Raw genomic sequence first — 18,357 nt, 5'->3', positions numbered from 1 at the left:
GTGAGGTGTTGTAGCTGAAATAATTTATATTCTATAACTATATATATATATATATATATATATATATATATATATATACACACATATATATATATATATTCTTTATATTCTTTAGCTATATATTTATAGTTACAACTGTGAGGTGTTGTAGCTGAAATAATTTATATTCTATAACTATATATATATATATTCTTTATATTCTTTAGCTATATATATGTAGTTACAACTGTGAGGTGTTGTAGCTGAAATAATTTATATTCCATAATTCTATATATATTCTTTATATTCTTTAATTATATATATATATAGTTACAACTGTGAAGTGTTGTGGCTGAAATAATTTCTATTCTATAACTATATCTATACATATATATTCTTTATATTCTTTAGCTATATATTTATAGTTACAACTGTGGGGGGTTGTAGCTGAAATCATTTATATTCTATAACTATATATATATATATTCTTTATATTCTTTAGCTATATATATAGTTATAACTGTGAGGTGTTGTAGCTGAAATCTATAATTATAATTATATTCTATAATATAATTATAAATCTATAATTATATTATAATTATATTCTATAATTCTATATATATTCTTTATATTCTTTAATTATGTATATAGTTACAACTGTGAGGTGTTGTAGCTGAAATCATTTATATTCCATAATTATATATATATATATATATATATATATATATATATATATATATATTCTTTATATTCTTTAACTATATGTATAGTTACAGCTGTGAGGTGTGAGGAAGGGCTCTGGCCTGCTCTTAAAAAGCTGGATTTTCCCCTCTTTCTAGAGGAAAAACTTCCTCCCTGAGTTAACTACAGCTCCAGCTGTCATATTTTCAGGGACCCCAACAAAGGGAGGAATGAACAAATCTGACTCCATGTTCTTACAAGGTTAATTTATTATTTAAGAGCTATATTATATAAAAGAATGCTGCACTAAACTATACTAAGGAACACAGCAAGGATACAGACAGAGGGCTAAAAAGATAATAATGGAACTTGTGATTCTCTCTTCAGAGTCTGACACAGCTTGGCCCTGATTGGCCATTGAGTCAAAACAATTCACATTAAATCAATAAACCTGCTGATAAACAATCTCCAAACACATTCCAAAGCAGGAAACCACTGGAGAATCAAATCAGATAATTATGGTTTTAATTTTTCTCTGAGGCTTCTCAGCTTCCCAGGAGAGGAATCCTGAGCAAAGGGATTTTTCAGAAAATGTGACAGTGACACTCAGCCTTTCCAGTTTCCTCTTGGAGGGCTGGAAGTCAAAGGCTGCTCTGCCTCTCCCTGTGGCAGAATGAGTTGAGTCTGAAACACAGAATAAAGTTGTTTATCTTGGGATTAGGAAGTGCTTAAGCCCCTCAGCTCTGTTCACCTCCAGCCCCTCTCTTTTCTCCCTGCCACGTTTCAGCCCTGGGATTTCTCTGGAATAGGAGGAGATTTGCACATTGATTTAAATGCTCAGCAAAAGTGAAGCCTGCCAGCAGTGGGGATGGGCAGTCGTGGCTGAAAGGGAAATTTGGCTGATGGAATTCCTCAGGAGCAGGAGGGGGCTGGCTACGGGAGGAGCTGAAAGCCCAGGGCTGAGGTTTAAATTGTATTATAATATAATATATAATATTTGTGGTTGCTCCTGAAAGCCCAAAACTGAGGAATGGAATGGAATGGAATGGAATGGAATGGAATGGAATGGAATGGAATAGAAGAGAATAGAATAGAATAGAGTAGAATAGAATAGAATAGAATAGAATAGAATAGAATAGAATAGAATAGAATAGAATAGAATAGAATAGAATAGAATGTAACAGAGTATTACAATACTGTATAATATATTATGATAGGATATAATATAATACAATAATATGTAATATATGATATGATATAATATGACATAATTTAATGTATTATATAATATATAGTATATAGTATGGAATAGAATGTAATGTATATAATAGAGAATAGAATGTAATATAATATATAATGTATAATATACATAATGTAAGATTATGTAATGTAACATAATATTACCACACTATATATTATAATATATAATATAATGTAATAACATATAATATATAATATAAAATATAATATATTATATATTATATTTTTCACAGAAAACATTATTATATTATATACAAGAATAGAATAGAATAGAATAGAATAGAATAGAATAGAATAGAATAGAATAGAATAGAATATTACATTGCATTATAATATGATATAATATAATATAATATAATATAATATAATATAATATAATATAATATAATATAATATAATATAATATAATATAATATAATATAATATAAAATGTAATAGAATATAATAGAATATAATGTAATAGAATATAATGTAATAGAATATAATAGACTATAACAATACTATAGAATACAATATAATATATGATATGATATATGATATAATATTATACAATATAATATAAAATATAGAATAATATATAATATTGTATATAGAATAGAATAGAACATAATATTATATATAATATATATAATATATAATATATACCATTAGTGATTGCTGCTGAGGAGTTGCCTTCTGTCCTGTCCCCAGGGGAGTTTGGCCTGCGGCGCACGCCCTTTTTCTTCATGAAACCCTCCTTTTGGTCAAAGCACAGGAAGAACTACAGGGAGCTGTACGAGAGCAGCATCAACGGCAGCCTGAGCTTCAGTGAGATTGTGGAGCCTGTGCCTTCAGAATTCCAGGGCAAGGAGGCCATCAGGTACAGCCCTGCCCTGCCTGGGCCACGCAGCTCACCTGCAATTTCAGGGCTTGAAAATCACTCCTGGCTCAAGCAGCTCCTGGATTGCAGAGCCCTGCACACATCCTCAGGGCTGTGCAGCCAAGGATAGATCACTCAGGGAGAGGGGTTTGTTGTTGTAATCTTAGAGATGGGTGAGATACACGCTGATTTTTTTAAGTAGTGAAAGGTGTTTTTATTATCTGCAGGTTCAGGAGTCCAGCTTTAGTGCTGCTGTTCCCCTGAGAGCATGGGGGCTGTTGTTGCATTATTCACCCACCAGGACTCTTCCCACATCATCCCTCCCCCAGCCCCAGCAGGTCCACTCAGTCTTTTCATCTCTCCATGTGCAACTTTTATTTGCTTTCATACTCATTCTCTTCCCCAATACTCACCCTCCATAATCCACTGACCATCCTCCTTTTCAGGGTGATGAGGCTTCCAAAATCCATCCTTCATTTGGTGCCTCCAGATAAACTGGCTGTTCCTTTCATTTGGAAAACCAGCAGGGCTGGAAGGAAGGCTTTTTCCTCTATTGAAAAGAAAAATACTTTCTATTTATATATACTAAAATACTTGCTATTTTAGTATATATAAATAATGGCTATTTTATATATATATCTAATATATATGTATATATAAAAAATATATAAATATATATATAATATATATTGGCTATTTTATAGATATGTATATATAAAAATATAGATATATATTTATTTTTTAAAAAATTATATATTTTTATATATATATATATACTTGCTATTTATATATATATAAAATAGTTGCTATTTATATATAAAAGAATTTACCTGATTTTGATCAAGAGCTGTCAGGAATCACATCTTTGGAGTCCATTCTCTGTCACCTCTTTTCCCTGTCGTGTCTCTGGAGTCTCCTGCTGTGTTGTGCAACTGCTGGGGAGTATCTGTTCCCTTTCCTAGCTTGGGCATCCTCTAGAGCATTGTTCCACCATGTGAAGGAGACTCAGATTTGAAATAATTCAGTTTATCATCACAGGAAATTCCTTAGGAGGTGACCAGGAGGAGCTTTCTGATGCCAGGCGGGAGATGGGCAAAGTTTTGGGAGAACCTGCCCTGTCTCTTGACTTGTCTCAATCAGTTTTTAACACATCTGGTGCCACTTCAGTCTGCTTGGCTTCTTGTGCTTGTTGCTGAGTGCTGATGAGTGAAAATGCCATGAAAAGGTGCTGAAATAGTTCATGCCATGATGTGTCTTCTTTCAGAATCAGCTGTGTTCAGAAAACATTCAGGAAAAAGGGGGAAACTGTGGAGGCTCTCAGAAGTAAGAACATTTCAGCTTTTTTGCTGCTGGTGGGATGCAGAGGGGCAGGAGCTGAGTTGCTGAGTGATCTCTTGGGTTTCAGTTCAGGCTGGTTTTGGTTTCTTTTGGAGGGGTGGGGCCCTGGAGCACGAGTGCCAGGTGTGCTTGTGCGTGTCCTCTCTCACACAGTGGTGTCTAAACCAAAACTGAGCCCTTCATCCCTGAGGAAAGCTGGCATCACCCCCAATTCCCAATGCCCCGTAGGGTGTCATCTCCCCTGCCCCACCTCCCTGATGTTGTCACCTCCTTTCCCTGGGTGGCTCTGGGACGTGGCCACCCCCAGGAGCCGTGGGACCGTGCCAGGCCAGTCCTGTCCCCCAGGCAGGGTGTGAATGTAAGCATTGGGGTTGAGCCAGGAGCTGGCTCAGGGGGCCAGGACCCCACCCTGACACCTCCTCTTGCTGTGCCCTGGAGCAGATCTGTCCTTTGACATCTACGAGGGGCAGATCACAGCACTGCTGGGCCACAGCGGCACCGGGAAGACGACGCTGATGAACATCCTGTGTGGGCTGTGCCCTCCCTCTGATGGTGAGTGCAGCCCCGGGGCTGCCCTGCTCCACAGCCAGGCCTGGGAACCTGGGTGGGTATCCAGGATGCACCAGGCCTGGGAACCTGGGTGGGTATTCCAGAATGCACCAGGCCTGGGAACCTGGGTGGGCATTCCAGGATGCACCAGGCCTGGGAACCTGGGTGGGCATTCCAGGATGCACCAGGCCTGGGAACCTGGGTGGGTATTCCAGAATGCACCAGGCCTGGGAACCTGGGTGGGCATTCCAGGATGCACCAGGCCTGAGAACCTGGGTGGCTGTTCCAGGATACACCAGGCCTGGGAACCTGGGTGGGCATTCCAGGATACACCAGGCCTGGGAACCTGGGTGGGCATTCCAGGATGCACCAGGCCTGGGAACCTGGGTGGGCATTCCAGGATGCACCAGGCCTGGGAACCTGGGTGGGCATTCCAGGATGCACCAGGCCTGATAACCTGGGTGGGTATCCAGGATGCACCAGGCCTGGGAACCTGGGTGGGCATTCCAGGATACACCAGGCCTGGGAACCTGGGCATTCCAGGATGCACCAGGCCTGGGAACCTGGGTGGGCATTCCAGGATGCACCAGGCCTGGGAACCTGGGTGGGCATTCCAGGATGCACCAGGCCTGGGAACCTGGGTGGCTGTTCCAGGATACACCAGGCCTGGGAACCTGGGTGGGCATTCCAGGATACACCAGGCCTGGGAACCTGGGCATTCCAGGATGCACCAGGCCTGGGAACCTGGGTGGGCATTCCAGGATACACCAGGCCTGGGAACCTGGGCATTCCAGGATGCACCAGGCCTGGGAACCTGGGTGGGCATTCCAGGATGCACCAGGCCTGGGAACCTGGGTGGCTGTTCCAGGATGCACCAGGCCTGGGAACCTGGGTGGCTGTTCCAGGATGCACCTAAATTTCTTTGGATAAAGTCTGAAAGAGCCCACTTGCAATTCCTGTGCACGCAGGGCTGTAAAACCCTCTCTGCTGATTGCTGCTTCCAGTGGAGAGCTCCCACCTTTGAAAAGGTGTCTGCTAAGGAAGGCAGGAGCCTCCCTTGAAATGGAAAATGGAAATCCTCTCCCTCCAAATTTTGATAATTTTGAAATTAAGGGTCTTGTGGGAATAGGAATAACAGTACTTTACTAGAAAAATTAAAAATACAAATATAATAGTACAAAAAAAAGAAAACAAACCACTGCCAGAGTCAGAGCAGGCCCTGCCCCCTGTGTGTCAGGGTGGTGGCACAGTCCCATCCCAGGGGGGCTCAGGCTGGTGGCACAGTCCCATCCCAGGGGGGCTCAGGCTGGTGGCACAGTCCCATCCCAGGGGGGCTCAGGGTGGTGGCACAGTCCCATCCCAGGGGGCTCAGCCCTCCTGCAGTGCCAGCTGTGGTTCTGCTGGAGCAGGGATCCTGCACAAGGGGGGAGTTTTCCTCTGCAGCTCCAGGGCTGCTGGAGATGGGCCTGCTCTCCCTCTGGGAATGCAGGGCAGCAGAAAGCTGCTCCTCTGGGAATGTAGTGGGCAAAGGCTGCTGGGGTGTCCCAAAGCTCAGATTGTATCCAGGTAGGAATGCTTGGCTCCTCCCCTGGGCGGAGCATCTCCCCATGGGATGGTGGAATTTGATCAGCCGTGCAGGGACACTCCCTGGCCATGGGCAGAAGGTAATTAATAATCAATGGCCCATGAACAGAAGGTAATTAATAATCAATGGCCCATGAACAGCAGAGATCTCCTGGAGGGAGGATTGGCTGTGAAGAGATAAAGGAACCTGCCCCATGAACAGCAGAGAACTGCCCCAGCTCTGACAGATGGGAATTGGACACACCCCCAGCCACACCTTCCAACCTGAGACACCAGCCCATGGCAGGGGGTTGGAATGAGATGAGCTTTAACCCTCTCCAGCCCAAACCATTGCCTGATTTTGTGCTCGTTTCCTTTAGGGTTTGTGTCAGTCTATGGGCACAGGGTGTCTGAGATCGACGAGATGCTGGAGGTGCGGCAGATCGCGGGCGTGTGCCCCCAGGCCGACATCCACTTTGACATCTTAACTGTGGAGGAGAACCTCTCCATCTTTGCTGCCATCAAGGGCATCCCTCAGAACGATTTGATACAAGAGGTAACTCACCTGGCCACAGGTGTTGTCTTACATGAACATTTTTAACCTGTAAATCAAAATACCCTTGCAGGGTTTTCATTTTGCAGGGAAATATTCCTGTGTGGTACAGTGGACAAAGAGGTACAGGCAGATATTTAGACAAGGATAACCTTTAATTTTCCCTAAGATTAAAATGCCCATGAAATGTTTTCAATCTGGCATTTAGGTCCAGTTATAGACACCATTAAACTTTGTGTGTAGGTTGTGCAGTTCAGATGCAGAACACTCTGGGAACCAGCAGCAGTTAATTTCAATGTTAATTGTTACCAATCTGGTTTTTAAAAATTATAGGTGTTTTTTTTAAACAAAAACCTGTTTATTGTGTTTTCAAGGTGCAGAAGGTGTTGCTGGATTTGGAGATGCAGCCCATCAGGGACAATCAAGCCAAAAAATTAAGTGGGGGGCAGAAGAGGAGGCTGTCAGTGGGAGTTGCTGTTCTTGGGAACCCCAAGGTGAGAGAAATGGAATTATTCTCAGCTTGGTCTTGCTGATCCATGGAAGGCTTGGTCTCCCTTGTCAAAACCAGCTAATGTGCAAAATGCAGAAATTGTTCCTTTGAGCACCTTTTTATCTTTGTTTGTGGTTTAATTACAATTATTGCAATCTCTCAGCCTTTGTGCTGGAGGCTCAGGTAATTGCCTTGGGTTTGATCTCTTTGGCAAATAAATAGTGTGGCAAGTTCTGTGTGCAATTTCTGGCAGGTAGCATTTATCCCCCAGCAGTGAAATTGTTGGATGCTTTCCTTCCAGAGCCGTCCAGGAGCTGGGAGCAGGAGCAGAGCCACAGAGCTCTTTTGTGTGCAGCTCTGTAATTTCTGCCCTGTGAGGAGGGGGACTGCTTTGAGATCTGTGCTTAAAAATGGTGTGTGTGACATTTCCTGGGGTTTTCAAAGCAGGTGTGTGCATTTAACCACCCCTCAGCACAAAGAGTGAATCTGTGGCTAAGTTGTGATTCTACTACATAATTCTGTTGGAAGCAGAATGAAGCAGGCTGTGGCATTAATTTATCACAGGATTTTTCCATTTGTCACAAGGGAGATGGATGCATTCAAAGCACAGTGACAAAAGCTGCCTTGTTAGTCTGGGCTGTTTCCTATTTTACAGGAATTAACTGGCAGGTTTCAAACAAACCCTTCTGGCTGTGCTGGGGTGTAGCAGATTTTTTTTTCTCAGACATTGGAGAGGAATGAGGAGGAGGACTCCATCCTATTAGAAGGCTAATTAATTATTTTATGATACTATATTATTCTGTATTACATTATGCTACATCTAAACTGAATCTGCCAAGCACTCCACTGCACAGAATCTCATGACAGTCAGCCCACAGTCCTGACACACACACCTGGATTCAATTGGTCAGTGAATCACAACACTCACACCAGAATCCAGTTATCAGCTCCCTTCAGGTGAACAATCTTCCCCCATGCATTCCACCTGTGAACAAGGAGCAGTAAATGAGATAAGAATTGTTTTTTTGTCTCTGAGGTTCAGAGAATGTGAAACCCAGAAATATTCTTGGGAAGAATTGTACCTTGCTTTTCTCTGGGAAGAGCAATGTGGTTTCACTGGGGGGGGATTACTGGGCTCAGGGGCCGTGGCTCTGAGCAGCCCTGGTGGTTTTGCCCCCAGGTTTTGCTGCTGGATGAGCCCACGGCGGGGATGGATCCCTGCTCCCGCCACATCGTCTGGAACCTGCTGAGGAGCAGGAAAGCCAACCGTGTGACTGTGTTCAGCACCCACTTCATGGACGAGGCTGACATCCTGGCTGGTGAGCCCTGCCCCAGCCCAGCTGCAGCCCCCAGCCCTGGGGTACCATTGGTGTGCAACCCAGAGTGGGGTTTGGGAGGAAATTGTCGATTTTCTGCTTCCTGACTTCCCTTTCCAGATCGTAAAGCTGTGATTTCCCAAGGGATGCTGAAATGCCTCGGCTCTTCTCTCTTCCTCAAGAGCAAGTGGGGCATTGGCTACCGACTGAGGTAATGCTGTGCCCAGTTTTGTACCTCTTAGGGGCCATCATGCATCTCTTTTTTCACTCTTTTATGTTGGAATCTCTAAGAAAGCACCGCCCAAAAAGATCCTTTTATCCTTGAATTGATGCCTTGTGCAGGCTGAGCTGGAGCAGAGGTTGGGCAGAGTCCCAGAACAAAGCAGGGATTGATTCCAAGGATCTCCTCCATGGATCCACCTTGGGCAGCACCAGAGCCCAGCCAGGGCTGCCCCCAAGGTGACCCAAAATGGCCCCAAAATGCACGGCCGGGCACGGGGTCTCTCCCTGGGATCAGCTCTGCTCCATTTGCACCTTGCAGTTCATTGTCCCAGCCCAGCTTTGGCCCAGCCAGTCCCACCCTGCTTGTTTTTCTCTCTCCAGCCCACGGGGTTTGTGCTCCTGGGCTGAGATTGGGATCATTTGTCCTTGGTGCCCAGCTGGAGCAGGAATTGTTTTGTCTCCCTGCTCTGTGCACAGAGCTCACCAACATTTAATGTGAAGCTCAGAACTACACACTAAAGAATCTAACATCAGAAAATCTGAAAAGCAGGAAATGCAAATCAGAATGGTACAACTGAATGTTTGCTGCAGTGTCAGGAGCAGGCCAAGCTCTAAAGCCCAATCCCTGCTGTGTTTTTCCAGCATGCACATTGATGCCTACTGCAACACAGAGGCCACCACGTCTCTGATCAGGCAGCACATCCCTGCAGCCAGCCTGATCCAGCAGAACGATGAGCAGCTCGTGTACACCCTCCCTCTCAAGGACATGGACAAGTTTGCAGGTCTTTGTGGGGTTTGCTGCTGCAGGGGATGTTTATTAAGCGTGGCTTTAGGCTGATGTTCTTGCTAAAGTGTCAGTTGTGGTTTGATGGTTTTATATTTGTTATTATTTGGTGGGGAGTCAGGGAGGGATTTCTCAGGTGAGCGAGGGTTTTGTCACCTCTCCCAGTGAGGTGTGAGGGTTGTGGGTGCCCAACAGCAAGGGCTGGGGAGATGCCTCTGTCGTGAGGAACCCCTTCCACCTGAGCATCCCCTGGTCCTGCAGAATCACCATCCTCTTGCAGAGGGGCCCAAGAGCAGGGCTGGCCTGCAGCAGGAGGCAGGAAAGCCCCAAATCCTACAAAAATCCTTCAAAAACCCTAAAAAACCCTACAAACTCTTGTGAACTGCAAAGAGCATTGTGTGACTGCCTTGAAATTCCTTGGAGAGAGGGAGCAGAGGGGAGGATTTCACTAGATGGCAGCAATTATCTGAGCAGTCCTGGGCTCCATGCTCTCCTCCCAGAAATAAATGGAATAAATCCTGTGTGGGAAGCCAAGGGAGCATCAATATTGATGGGAACATGCAGCTGATATTCCATAAAGGCTTTTTTTCCCTGTTGCATTGGGGTTAATGATTTATGAGCTTTGCAAAAAGGCTGAGATTGAATCAATTCCCTCAAACTATTTCAGGGGGAAGCTGAGGTTGGGGACACACCTTGTCAGCTGGGACAGGAGAAGCTGTGCAGGATTGAGGAGTAGTGTCAGATATCCAAGTGCTCCTCCCATTTTATACATTTGAATTCCCCTTCAGCCTCACCTTGGCTGTGAAGCTCCTTTGTTTGAAGTCCTGATTTCATAGGATTGACAAAAGCCCAGTAACATTTTTCACCCCAAGGTGCTGTGAAGTTCTCCCACTCTGAACCTCACGTTGGTCTTCAAGCTCTGTGCCCTGTCCAGCATCTCCTGCCTGATTAACCTGGCCTTAAACACTTGGGATTCTTTTATATATATATATATTTTTTTTAATATATATTTATAGATATGAAATTACTGTTAATTATTTTTATAGATACAAAGTGACTCAGTGGTTTTATTTGTAAGATCCTTTGTGCCTGGACAGGGATTTAGGTAGGATGAGCTGTCCTGGGTATGATTTTTCCAGGAGAGCTCACCTTGAACCTGCCCTTGGAGCCCAGCAGCTTCAGGATGCTGAGCCAGTTTTCAGAAGCCCCACAACTTCAGCAAAACCACATTTCCTGAGCACAGAGACTGAAATTTCATGCTGAATGGAGCCTGTCCCACCTTGGTTCTCAAACCACAACCTTCTGGTTCATTGGCTGCTCCCACATTCCTGGTTTTCCCAGCAGCAGGAGGTTGAGGGGTGTGTGGGATGTGCCTGAGGTGCTCCTGGCAGGTGCTGGAGCAGAGTTTCAGAGCTGCCTCTGTCCCTAGGTTTGTTCTCTGACCTGGACACCCATTCCCACCTGGGGGTCATCACCTACGGCGTGTCCATGACCACGCTGGAGGACGTGTACCTGAAGCTGGAGGTGGAGGCAGAGATTGACCAAGCAGGTGGGAAGGAGCAGGGCTGTTCCTTCAGCTTTGCTTTGCTCTCAGTTCCTGTGGGATTGGCACTGGCAGGAGGAGGGAGCCAGGAGAACATCCCTCACAGGCTGCTGCTCCAGCATCTGGGCATCCTTTGGTTCTCACAACGTTACAGGCTGTTGAAATATTCAAATACAATAATCAGTATTCAATATTGTATATTCAATATTCAAACACAATATTGAATATTGTATATTCAATATTTTATATTCCATATTCAATAGGAAGCAGGAAACCCCCAAACCTTACAAAAACCTTACAAAAACCTTACAAAAACCTTACAAAAACCTTACAAAAACCCTACAAACTCTTGATGCAAAGAGCATCGTGTGACTGCCTTGAAATTCCAATTATTCAATATTCAATTACAGAATACTACTTAAACTCATGAAGAAGAATGTAAAGAAGGACTAGCTTCTGCTTTAAAACTTTTATTTTTTTATATATATTACTGTCTTTTAATATTATATATATATTATATATAATATGCATTATATATTACTATATTACTTTATATATATTATATAATATATTTATATAGATGATATATTTTATATATAATTTTATGTAATATATAATTATAGTTATATGTTTTATATAATATTTATATATTACTATATATTATATATTACTATACATAGTATATAATATATATTACCATATATTACTATATATACACTATATATATTATATTAATATATATATATTATATATTACTATATTTTAAAACCCCACGCTCTAAGCTTTTTACTGTGTGATATCACACACTTCTAATTAAATCCCACACTCATAATCTTAATTAATTAATTAATCTATTAATTAATTTTGGAAGCTTTCTCCACGGCCTCAGGTCAATTCAGTGTTCTCCTGGAGGGCAGTGCCTGCCAGCACAGAAAGTTTTAAAATTCTCAGGGCTCCAGCACAGGAAAAGGCAGAGAACTGGCTGGGGAGCATCCAGGGGAAAAGCTTTTTACTCATTAATTTTTCATCCAGCCAGCTCACATCTGACTGCTTGGCTCTACAGATTACTTGCCTTTTAAAATGCCCTTTATTTTCCTAATGGAGTTGGCTTGCAAGAAATCAGAAATGTGCAGGGTAAAATTAATTTTCAACCTTTTGTGTGAACAGAAGCTGCACTTAGGGCTGAAACAGCTCAGCTTGTCTCACTTTAAATTAACTTCCAGTCCAAATGAAAAGTTTGGACTGTTTATTACTCCAGAATGAGTCAGTTTTGGTTTTTTTTATGTCAGTTTTGAATGGTTTGAGCTGTTTTAATTGTTCTGGAGCTTTCTGTGTGATCCAGAATGATTAGTATGAGTAAATATATGGACTCTGTCACTGGTATGGAAATTACTCCCTAATTAGACTGACTGCACAGTTTCTGTCTGGGTTTTAGGGGATTTAACAGCTGCATCTGCAGGTGCACCCACAGGCCAAGGGTGGGAAACTGGGGCAGATTGCACCTTTTGGTGGCAAAATTTTAATCAAGTCCCAGTTGGGACTGGATGGGGCTGCCCAGGGAGTGCTGGACTCTGTCCCTGGGGGTGTTTATGGGGTGGGTGTTTATGGGATGGCCCCTGGTGCCATGGTCTGCTTGGTCACAGGCTGGACTCAGGGATCTCCAAGGTCTTTGCCAGCCTTGCTGGGTCTGGGATTTGAACCCCCAGGGTTTTCCTGGGAAATGCTCCTTGATTGCTGCTGGGTCAGCTTAAATACCTGCCAGGGGTGTGCTTGGGCTGATCAGGGTCACTGGGCTTGGGGTTAAATTGAGAGATGGGGATGGGCTAGGGTAGGATTGGGATGGGCATGGGATGGGGGTTTGATGGCATGGGATGGGATTGGGATGGAATGAAATGGGATAGGGATTGGGATGGGCATGGGGTGGGGGTTGGATGGGATGGGATTGGGATGGGATGGAATGGGGAGGGGATTAGGGTGGAGTGAGATGGGATAGGATTGGGGATGGGATAGGATTGGGATGGGGATGGAATGGGATGTCATAGGATTGGGATGGGGATAGGATTGGGATGGGATAGAATGGGGATGGGATTGAGGTGGAGTGGGATGGGGATGGGGATGGGATGGGGATGGGATTGGGATTGTGATGGGATAGGATTGGGATTGTGATGGGATAGGATTGGGGATGGGATAGGATTGGGATAGAATTGGGATGGGATTGGGATTGGGATAGGATAGGATTGGGATTGTGATGGGATGGGATTGGGATGGGATGGGATAGGATTGGGGATGGGATAGGATTGGGATAGAATTAGGATGGGATGGGATTGGGATTGGGATGGGATAGGATTGGGATTGTGATGGGATGGGATTGGGGATGGGATGGGATGGGATGGATGAGGTGACTTCTACAACAGGCAGAGCACGGCATCTCTGGCCCCTGGCTCCCCCTCCTGCCCCGTGTCCACCCCCAGCTGTCAGAGCAGAGCATCACCCCCTGGGTTTCCCTGCCCTGTTCCAGATTACAGCGTGTTCCACTCGCAGCAAGCCCAGGAGGAGATGGACACCAAGTCCCTGGATGACATGGAGCAGAGCCTGCTGATGCTCTCTGAGGCCAAGGCACCAGCCATGAGCAACTCAGCCCTGTGGAAGAAGCAGGTTTCCACCATAGCCAAAGTGCACTTCCTCAGCCTGAAAAGGGAGAACAAATGTGTCAGAGTTATGTGAGTACCAGGGCTCCTCCTCTGTGTGGGAGTCCCAAACCTGCCTGAATGGCACCAGGGAAAGCACATCCTGTCCTTCATTTTCCCCATTTGAAAAACAGCAGGTGTGGAGCTGTAATTTCTGTCCATCAATGGTTTTTTGGGGGGTGAGGGAGATGGTTTTTGTGATAGCATGCACTTAAAACTGGGTTGGCTTTCACTGGATTGTAACAAACCCCAAACTTTTATTTCTTTCAGGTTGTTGCTTTTCCTCATTTTCCTTGTAGTTCAGATTTTGTTGTTTTTCATACACCACATCATCAAAAATGCTGTAGCTGCTATCAAACTCTCCCCAGATTTGTACTTGCTGAAGCCTGGAGAGAACTCTCACAAGTACAGGAGTCGGCTCCTGCTGCAGAACTCCACAGGTAGGGCAGCAGCTCCTGCCTCCCCCTCTCTCCTTCTCCCAGGTTTTGGGGTTGGGAATGAACTTTACCCTTGGAATTAACCCAGATGAAGAGTTTCCAAGTGCCCAGGGATGGTAAACTGTCAGTTTGTGCCATGGGGTCTGGTTTGGAGAGTCTCCTCCCATCTCCATGACCTTGTTCTTGCTGTATCAAAAGATGATTCAGGTGAGAGAAGTGGCCAGAAACATTGAGATAAATCAACATTAAAATCCTGCTAGAAAACATCTGGGAAAATCCCTTTTTGTTTCAAATGGGGTTGTTTTAAAAGTGCCCAGCAGGAGCCCAGGCAGTAGAAACCAGCACCTGTTTGAGCTGTGCTTGGATAATTCTGTGTAAAATATTCCAGGCTGCTGATGAGGAGGGATTTAAACGACAGGGAGATGTGGCACTCAGGGAGATGTGGCACTCAGGGAGATGTGGCACTCAGGGAGATGTGGCACTCAGGGAGATGCCTTAGGGGTGGGGAGTGGCTGCATTTCAGAATTCACAGAGTCACAGACTACCCAGGCTGTCAGAGACCTCCAAGACCATCGAGTCCAACCCAGCCCCAACCCCTCACCCAAACCCTGGCCCCCAGTGCCACATCCAGGCTTTGTTAAACACACCCAGGGATGGGGACTCCACCACCTCCCCGGGCAGAACATTCCAGAACTTTATCCCCTTGCTGTAAAACACTTTTTCCTGCTCTCCAGCCTGTATTTCCTTGGTGCAGCCTGAGGCTGTGTGCTCTGGTTGTGTCAGTGCTGCTGCAGACAGAGCCCAGCCCAGCTGAGCACAGGCACCTTTCAGGAGCTGTGAGAGTGATGAGGGCAGCCCTGAGTCTCCTTCTCTGCAGGCTCAGCCCCCCCAGCTCCCTCAGGGGTTCCTCTCAGGGTTTGTGCTCCCAGCCCCTCCCCAGCCTCATTGCCCACTCTGGACATGCTCCAGGTCCTCAATGTCCCTCCCAAACTGAGAGCCCAGAACAGGACACAGCACTCAGGGTGTGCCCTCTCCAGTACTGAGCACAGGGCAGAAATGGATTTGATGGTTTGGTGATCCTGAAGGTCTCTTCCAGTTGAAATGATTCCCTGTTGTTTTGTGTCCCCAGAGTCGGATATCAGTGACATTGTGCACTCCCTGGGGAGCATGAACATCCTCTGGGAGATGTTCAATGACAGTGATTATGTCTCAGTGGCACCTCACAGTGCAGCTCTGAACGTGTTTGCCCTCCAGTCCAGGCAGGTAAGGCACACACAGGCTGGGCTGTGCCCAGAGAGCAGCTCCTGGGGCTGCTGTGGGAAATTCTCACCTGAAAAGCAGCTCTGGAGTCATGGAATCAAATAATATCATGTAATATGGCTTATACAAGAGGCTGCAAAGAGGAGAGGGTGGGAATATCAGCAAAATTAATGTTCTCCCATCATTATAATTATATAATTACAATTACAGTAAGCCAATCAAACTTCAATCCTCTTCTTCCCCACAAGGACACAGAAAGTCAGGAGAAACATCCTACTTCACAGGACACCTGGCAGAGGAATGCTTTATGATTTTTTTTTAATTTCTACTGACTGAATTACAGTTGGACAGAAATATAATCCCATGGTGCTCTTGTGTGTAAAGAAAAATCAGTTTCTTGGGCTGTAAGTGCTCACAGTAACAGGAAGATCTGAACTTTGGGATCATATTTAATCCCCAGCAAGGGAACTGCTTTACAGTGTGCCAGCTCTGGCTCTTGTCCCCATCTTTACTCCCTGACACTGCTTTGTGCCAGCAGTGTGACAGTGCAGCTCCTGCACATCTTTGCCTGTCTGGTTTGAAACCCGTGAGCAGGATCATCCCTCGTGGGTTCTGTTTCCCAGACTGGAATTGTCTGGAGTGCCATTTGTCAGAGCCTCACTGCTCCTGAAACATGCTGGGAATTTATTCCCAGGAGTTCATTCCCTGAGAGCAGGACTGATTTCCTGAATGAGGCTGTGTGTGCCAAGCACCCTGAGCAGCCCAGAGCTTCCTTCAAGGCACCTGATTATGCAAAGATTTATCCCAGTGCTCAGGTTTCATTAAGGAGAGCCTTCTCAGGGCAGAGGGATTCATGCAGCACTATTATTTCTTCCTAGAATTATGTTTTCAACATCATATTCAACAGCACCATGGTGCACTCCCTGCCAGTTCTGATGAATGTTGTCAGCAACCTCCTCCTGCGCAGCCTGAACGTGACTGAGAGCATCCAGGTCTGGAGCAACCCCTTGATTCAGGTGAGCAGCTCCCAAAAAACCACCCTGGGGAGAGGGCAAAGCATCCCTGGGGGGCAGGGGGAGTGCAGGGATGTTGTTTCGTGGTTTTTTTAAGTTTTTTGATGTTTGCATTCTTGTAACAAACTTTGTCGCACACTTTATGTAAATAACTTATTGGTTTGTATTCTTTATGGGGAGGAGAAATTTGATGGACTGTTGGTTTGTCTGGTGTCATTGGAGAGGTGGCACTGTCACCCTCCAATCCACTGTCACTTCTGGAAATCTATAAATGTTGAAGTCAGAAATTAAACACTAAATTAAACACTCTCTTTTTTCCCTTGGAAAGTCCAGTGTCCACATAGTTTTGTGTCCTAGAGCTCCACAGGAGCACCCCACAAACCAAGGGAAAGCTGGCTGGGGCTGCCTGCAGGGTTTAGGAGGGTGTGGAAGGTGTTGGCACTTTGCTCTGCAGGTCGTGGAAGGGGAGGAGAAAGGGGCTTGGAAAGAGGATGATGTGTCAGGAATGAAAGGTTCAGTGGGGCTTGGAGAGCCCAGTCTGGTGGGAGGACTTGGGGGTTGGGGTGAGATGATCCCTGTGGTTCTTTCCAACCCAAACCATTCCATGGTCCTGGGAATTCATTAATTATGGGATTCTTGGAGGTTGCCTGCAGTTCTTGGTCTGTGCAGAACTGGAGGGGCCTTTGAGAGAGGAGAGGACCTGCTGCAGGAGATAAATGCTCTGAAAACTTCTTCAGTTCTTATTTATTCCTCATCTAAACACTCCCCAAACTTCCACAGCTGTTTTTCTTCCTGCTGCAGCTCAGGTGATCTTGACACTCAGAGACATTTCATTTTAGCATTCACAGCCCTGTTCCAGCTCCTAACACAGCATTTTTTTGGTCCCATTCTGGCATTGAATAAATCTGATTTCCCCCCTAGGACCTTCCAGACACCATTTTCAGGCTGGAGATCTATTTTGAAGCCGTGTTACTGGGAATCATCATCACTGGGATGCCACCCTACTTCGCCATGGACAACGCAGAAAACCACAAGGTAACACCCAGGTGTCCCTGCAGAGAGGCACAGGGACTTAAAAATCCTGGGATTTCCTCTTTGGAAAGATCCAAAGAGGGGTTTAAAACAATGCCAAGGGTGGAGCAGATTTGGGAGAAGCTTTTCTGTGCCAAGCCAAGCTTGGCAATAACGGTGTAACACAGGAGAGGATTGACAAAACATTCATTTTAATTAACGCTGTGATTAACTCTGTGTTCTCTTCCCCTGCTGCAGATCAAGGCTTACACCCAGCTGAAGATTGCAGGGCTCTATCCCTCAGCTTACTGGACTGGCCAGGCTGTGGTGGACCTGCCTCTGTTCTTCCTCATCCTCATCCTGATGATTGGCAGCCTCTTTGCCTTCCACTACGGGGTTTATTTCTACGTGGGCAAGTTCCTGGCTGTGGTGAGGCTGGGCTGGGCTGACAGCAGGGCTGCCTTCTTTTCCACAAGTCTTTTATTCCCCTTACCTGCCTTCTTTTCCATAAGTTTTTTATTCCCTTACCTGCCTTCTTTTCCACAAGTCTTTTATTCCCCTTACCTGCCTTCTTTTCCACAAATCTTTTATTCCCCTTACCTGCCTTCTTTTCCACAAGTCTTTTATTCCCTTACCTGCCTTCTTTTCCATAAGTTTTTTATTCCCTTACCTGCCTTCTTTTCCACAAGTCTTTTATTCCCCTTACCTGCCTTCTTTTCCACAAATCTTTTATTCCCCTTACCTGCCTTCTTTTCCACAAGTCTTTTATTCCCCTTACCTGCCTTCTTTTCCACAAGTCTTTTATTCCCCTT

The 18,357-nt window shown here is 45.1% G+C and overlaps 1 protein-coding gene across 2 annotated transcripts in view; it reads left to right on the top strand.

Annotated features, from left to right (window-relative positions):
• Positions 1-18,357, top strand: part of ABCA5 (ATP binding cassette subfamily A member 5) — a 55,316-nt gene that overhangs the window by 23,737 nt on the left and 13,222 nt on the right. For both annotated transcript variants that reach the window (XM_059864110.1, XM_059864111.1), the window contains 15 exons: positions 2,611-2,779; positions 4,044-4,102; positions 4,559-4,669; positions 6,610-6,785; positions 7,157-7,276; positions 8,453-8,591; positions 8,709-8,799; positions 9,453-9,592; positions 11,024-11,143; positions 13,656-13,857; positions 14,095-14,264; positions 15,391-15,524; positions 16,400-16,537; positions 17,456-17,569; positions 17,804-17,974. In XM_059864110.1, coding sequence (XP_059720093.1) covers positions 2,611-2,779; positions 4,044-4,102; positions 4,559-4,669; positions 6,610-6,785; positions 7,157-7,276; positions 8,453-8,591; positions 8,709-8,799; positions 9,453-9,592; positions 11,024-11,143; positions 13,656-13,857; positions 14,095-14,264; positions 15,391-15,524; positions 16,400-16,537; positions 17,456-17,569; positions 17,804-17,974 — 2,054 coding nt within the window. The remainder of the gene's footprint in view (positions 1-2,610; positions 2,780-4,043; positions 4,103-4,558; positions 4,670-6,609; positions 6,786-7,156; positions 7,277-8,452; positions 8,592-8,708; positions 8,800-9,452; positions 9,593-11,023; positions 11,144-13,655; positions 13,858-14,094; positions 14,265-15,390; positions 15,525-16,399; positions 16,538-17,455; positions 17,570-17,803; positions 17,975-18,357) is intronic.

Source organism: Haemorhous mexicanus, chromosome 20 (genome assembly GCF_027477595.1).
Source record: "Haemorhous mexicanus isolate bHaeMex1 chromosome 20, bHaeMex1.pri, whole genome shotgun sequence".
In the NCBI taxonomy this organism is placed as follows: Eukaryota; Metazoa; Chordata; class Aves; order Passeriformes; family Fringillidae; genus Haemorhous; species Haemorhous mexicanus.
Note: the sequence above shows the minus strand (reverse complement) of the source record. Positions and strands in the feature narration are given on the sequence as shown.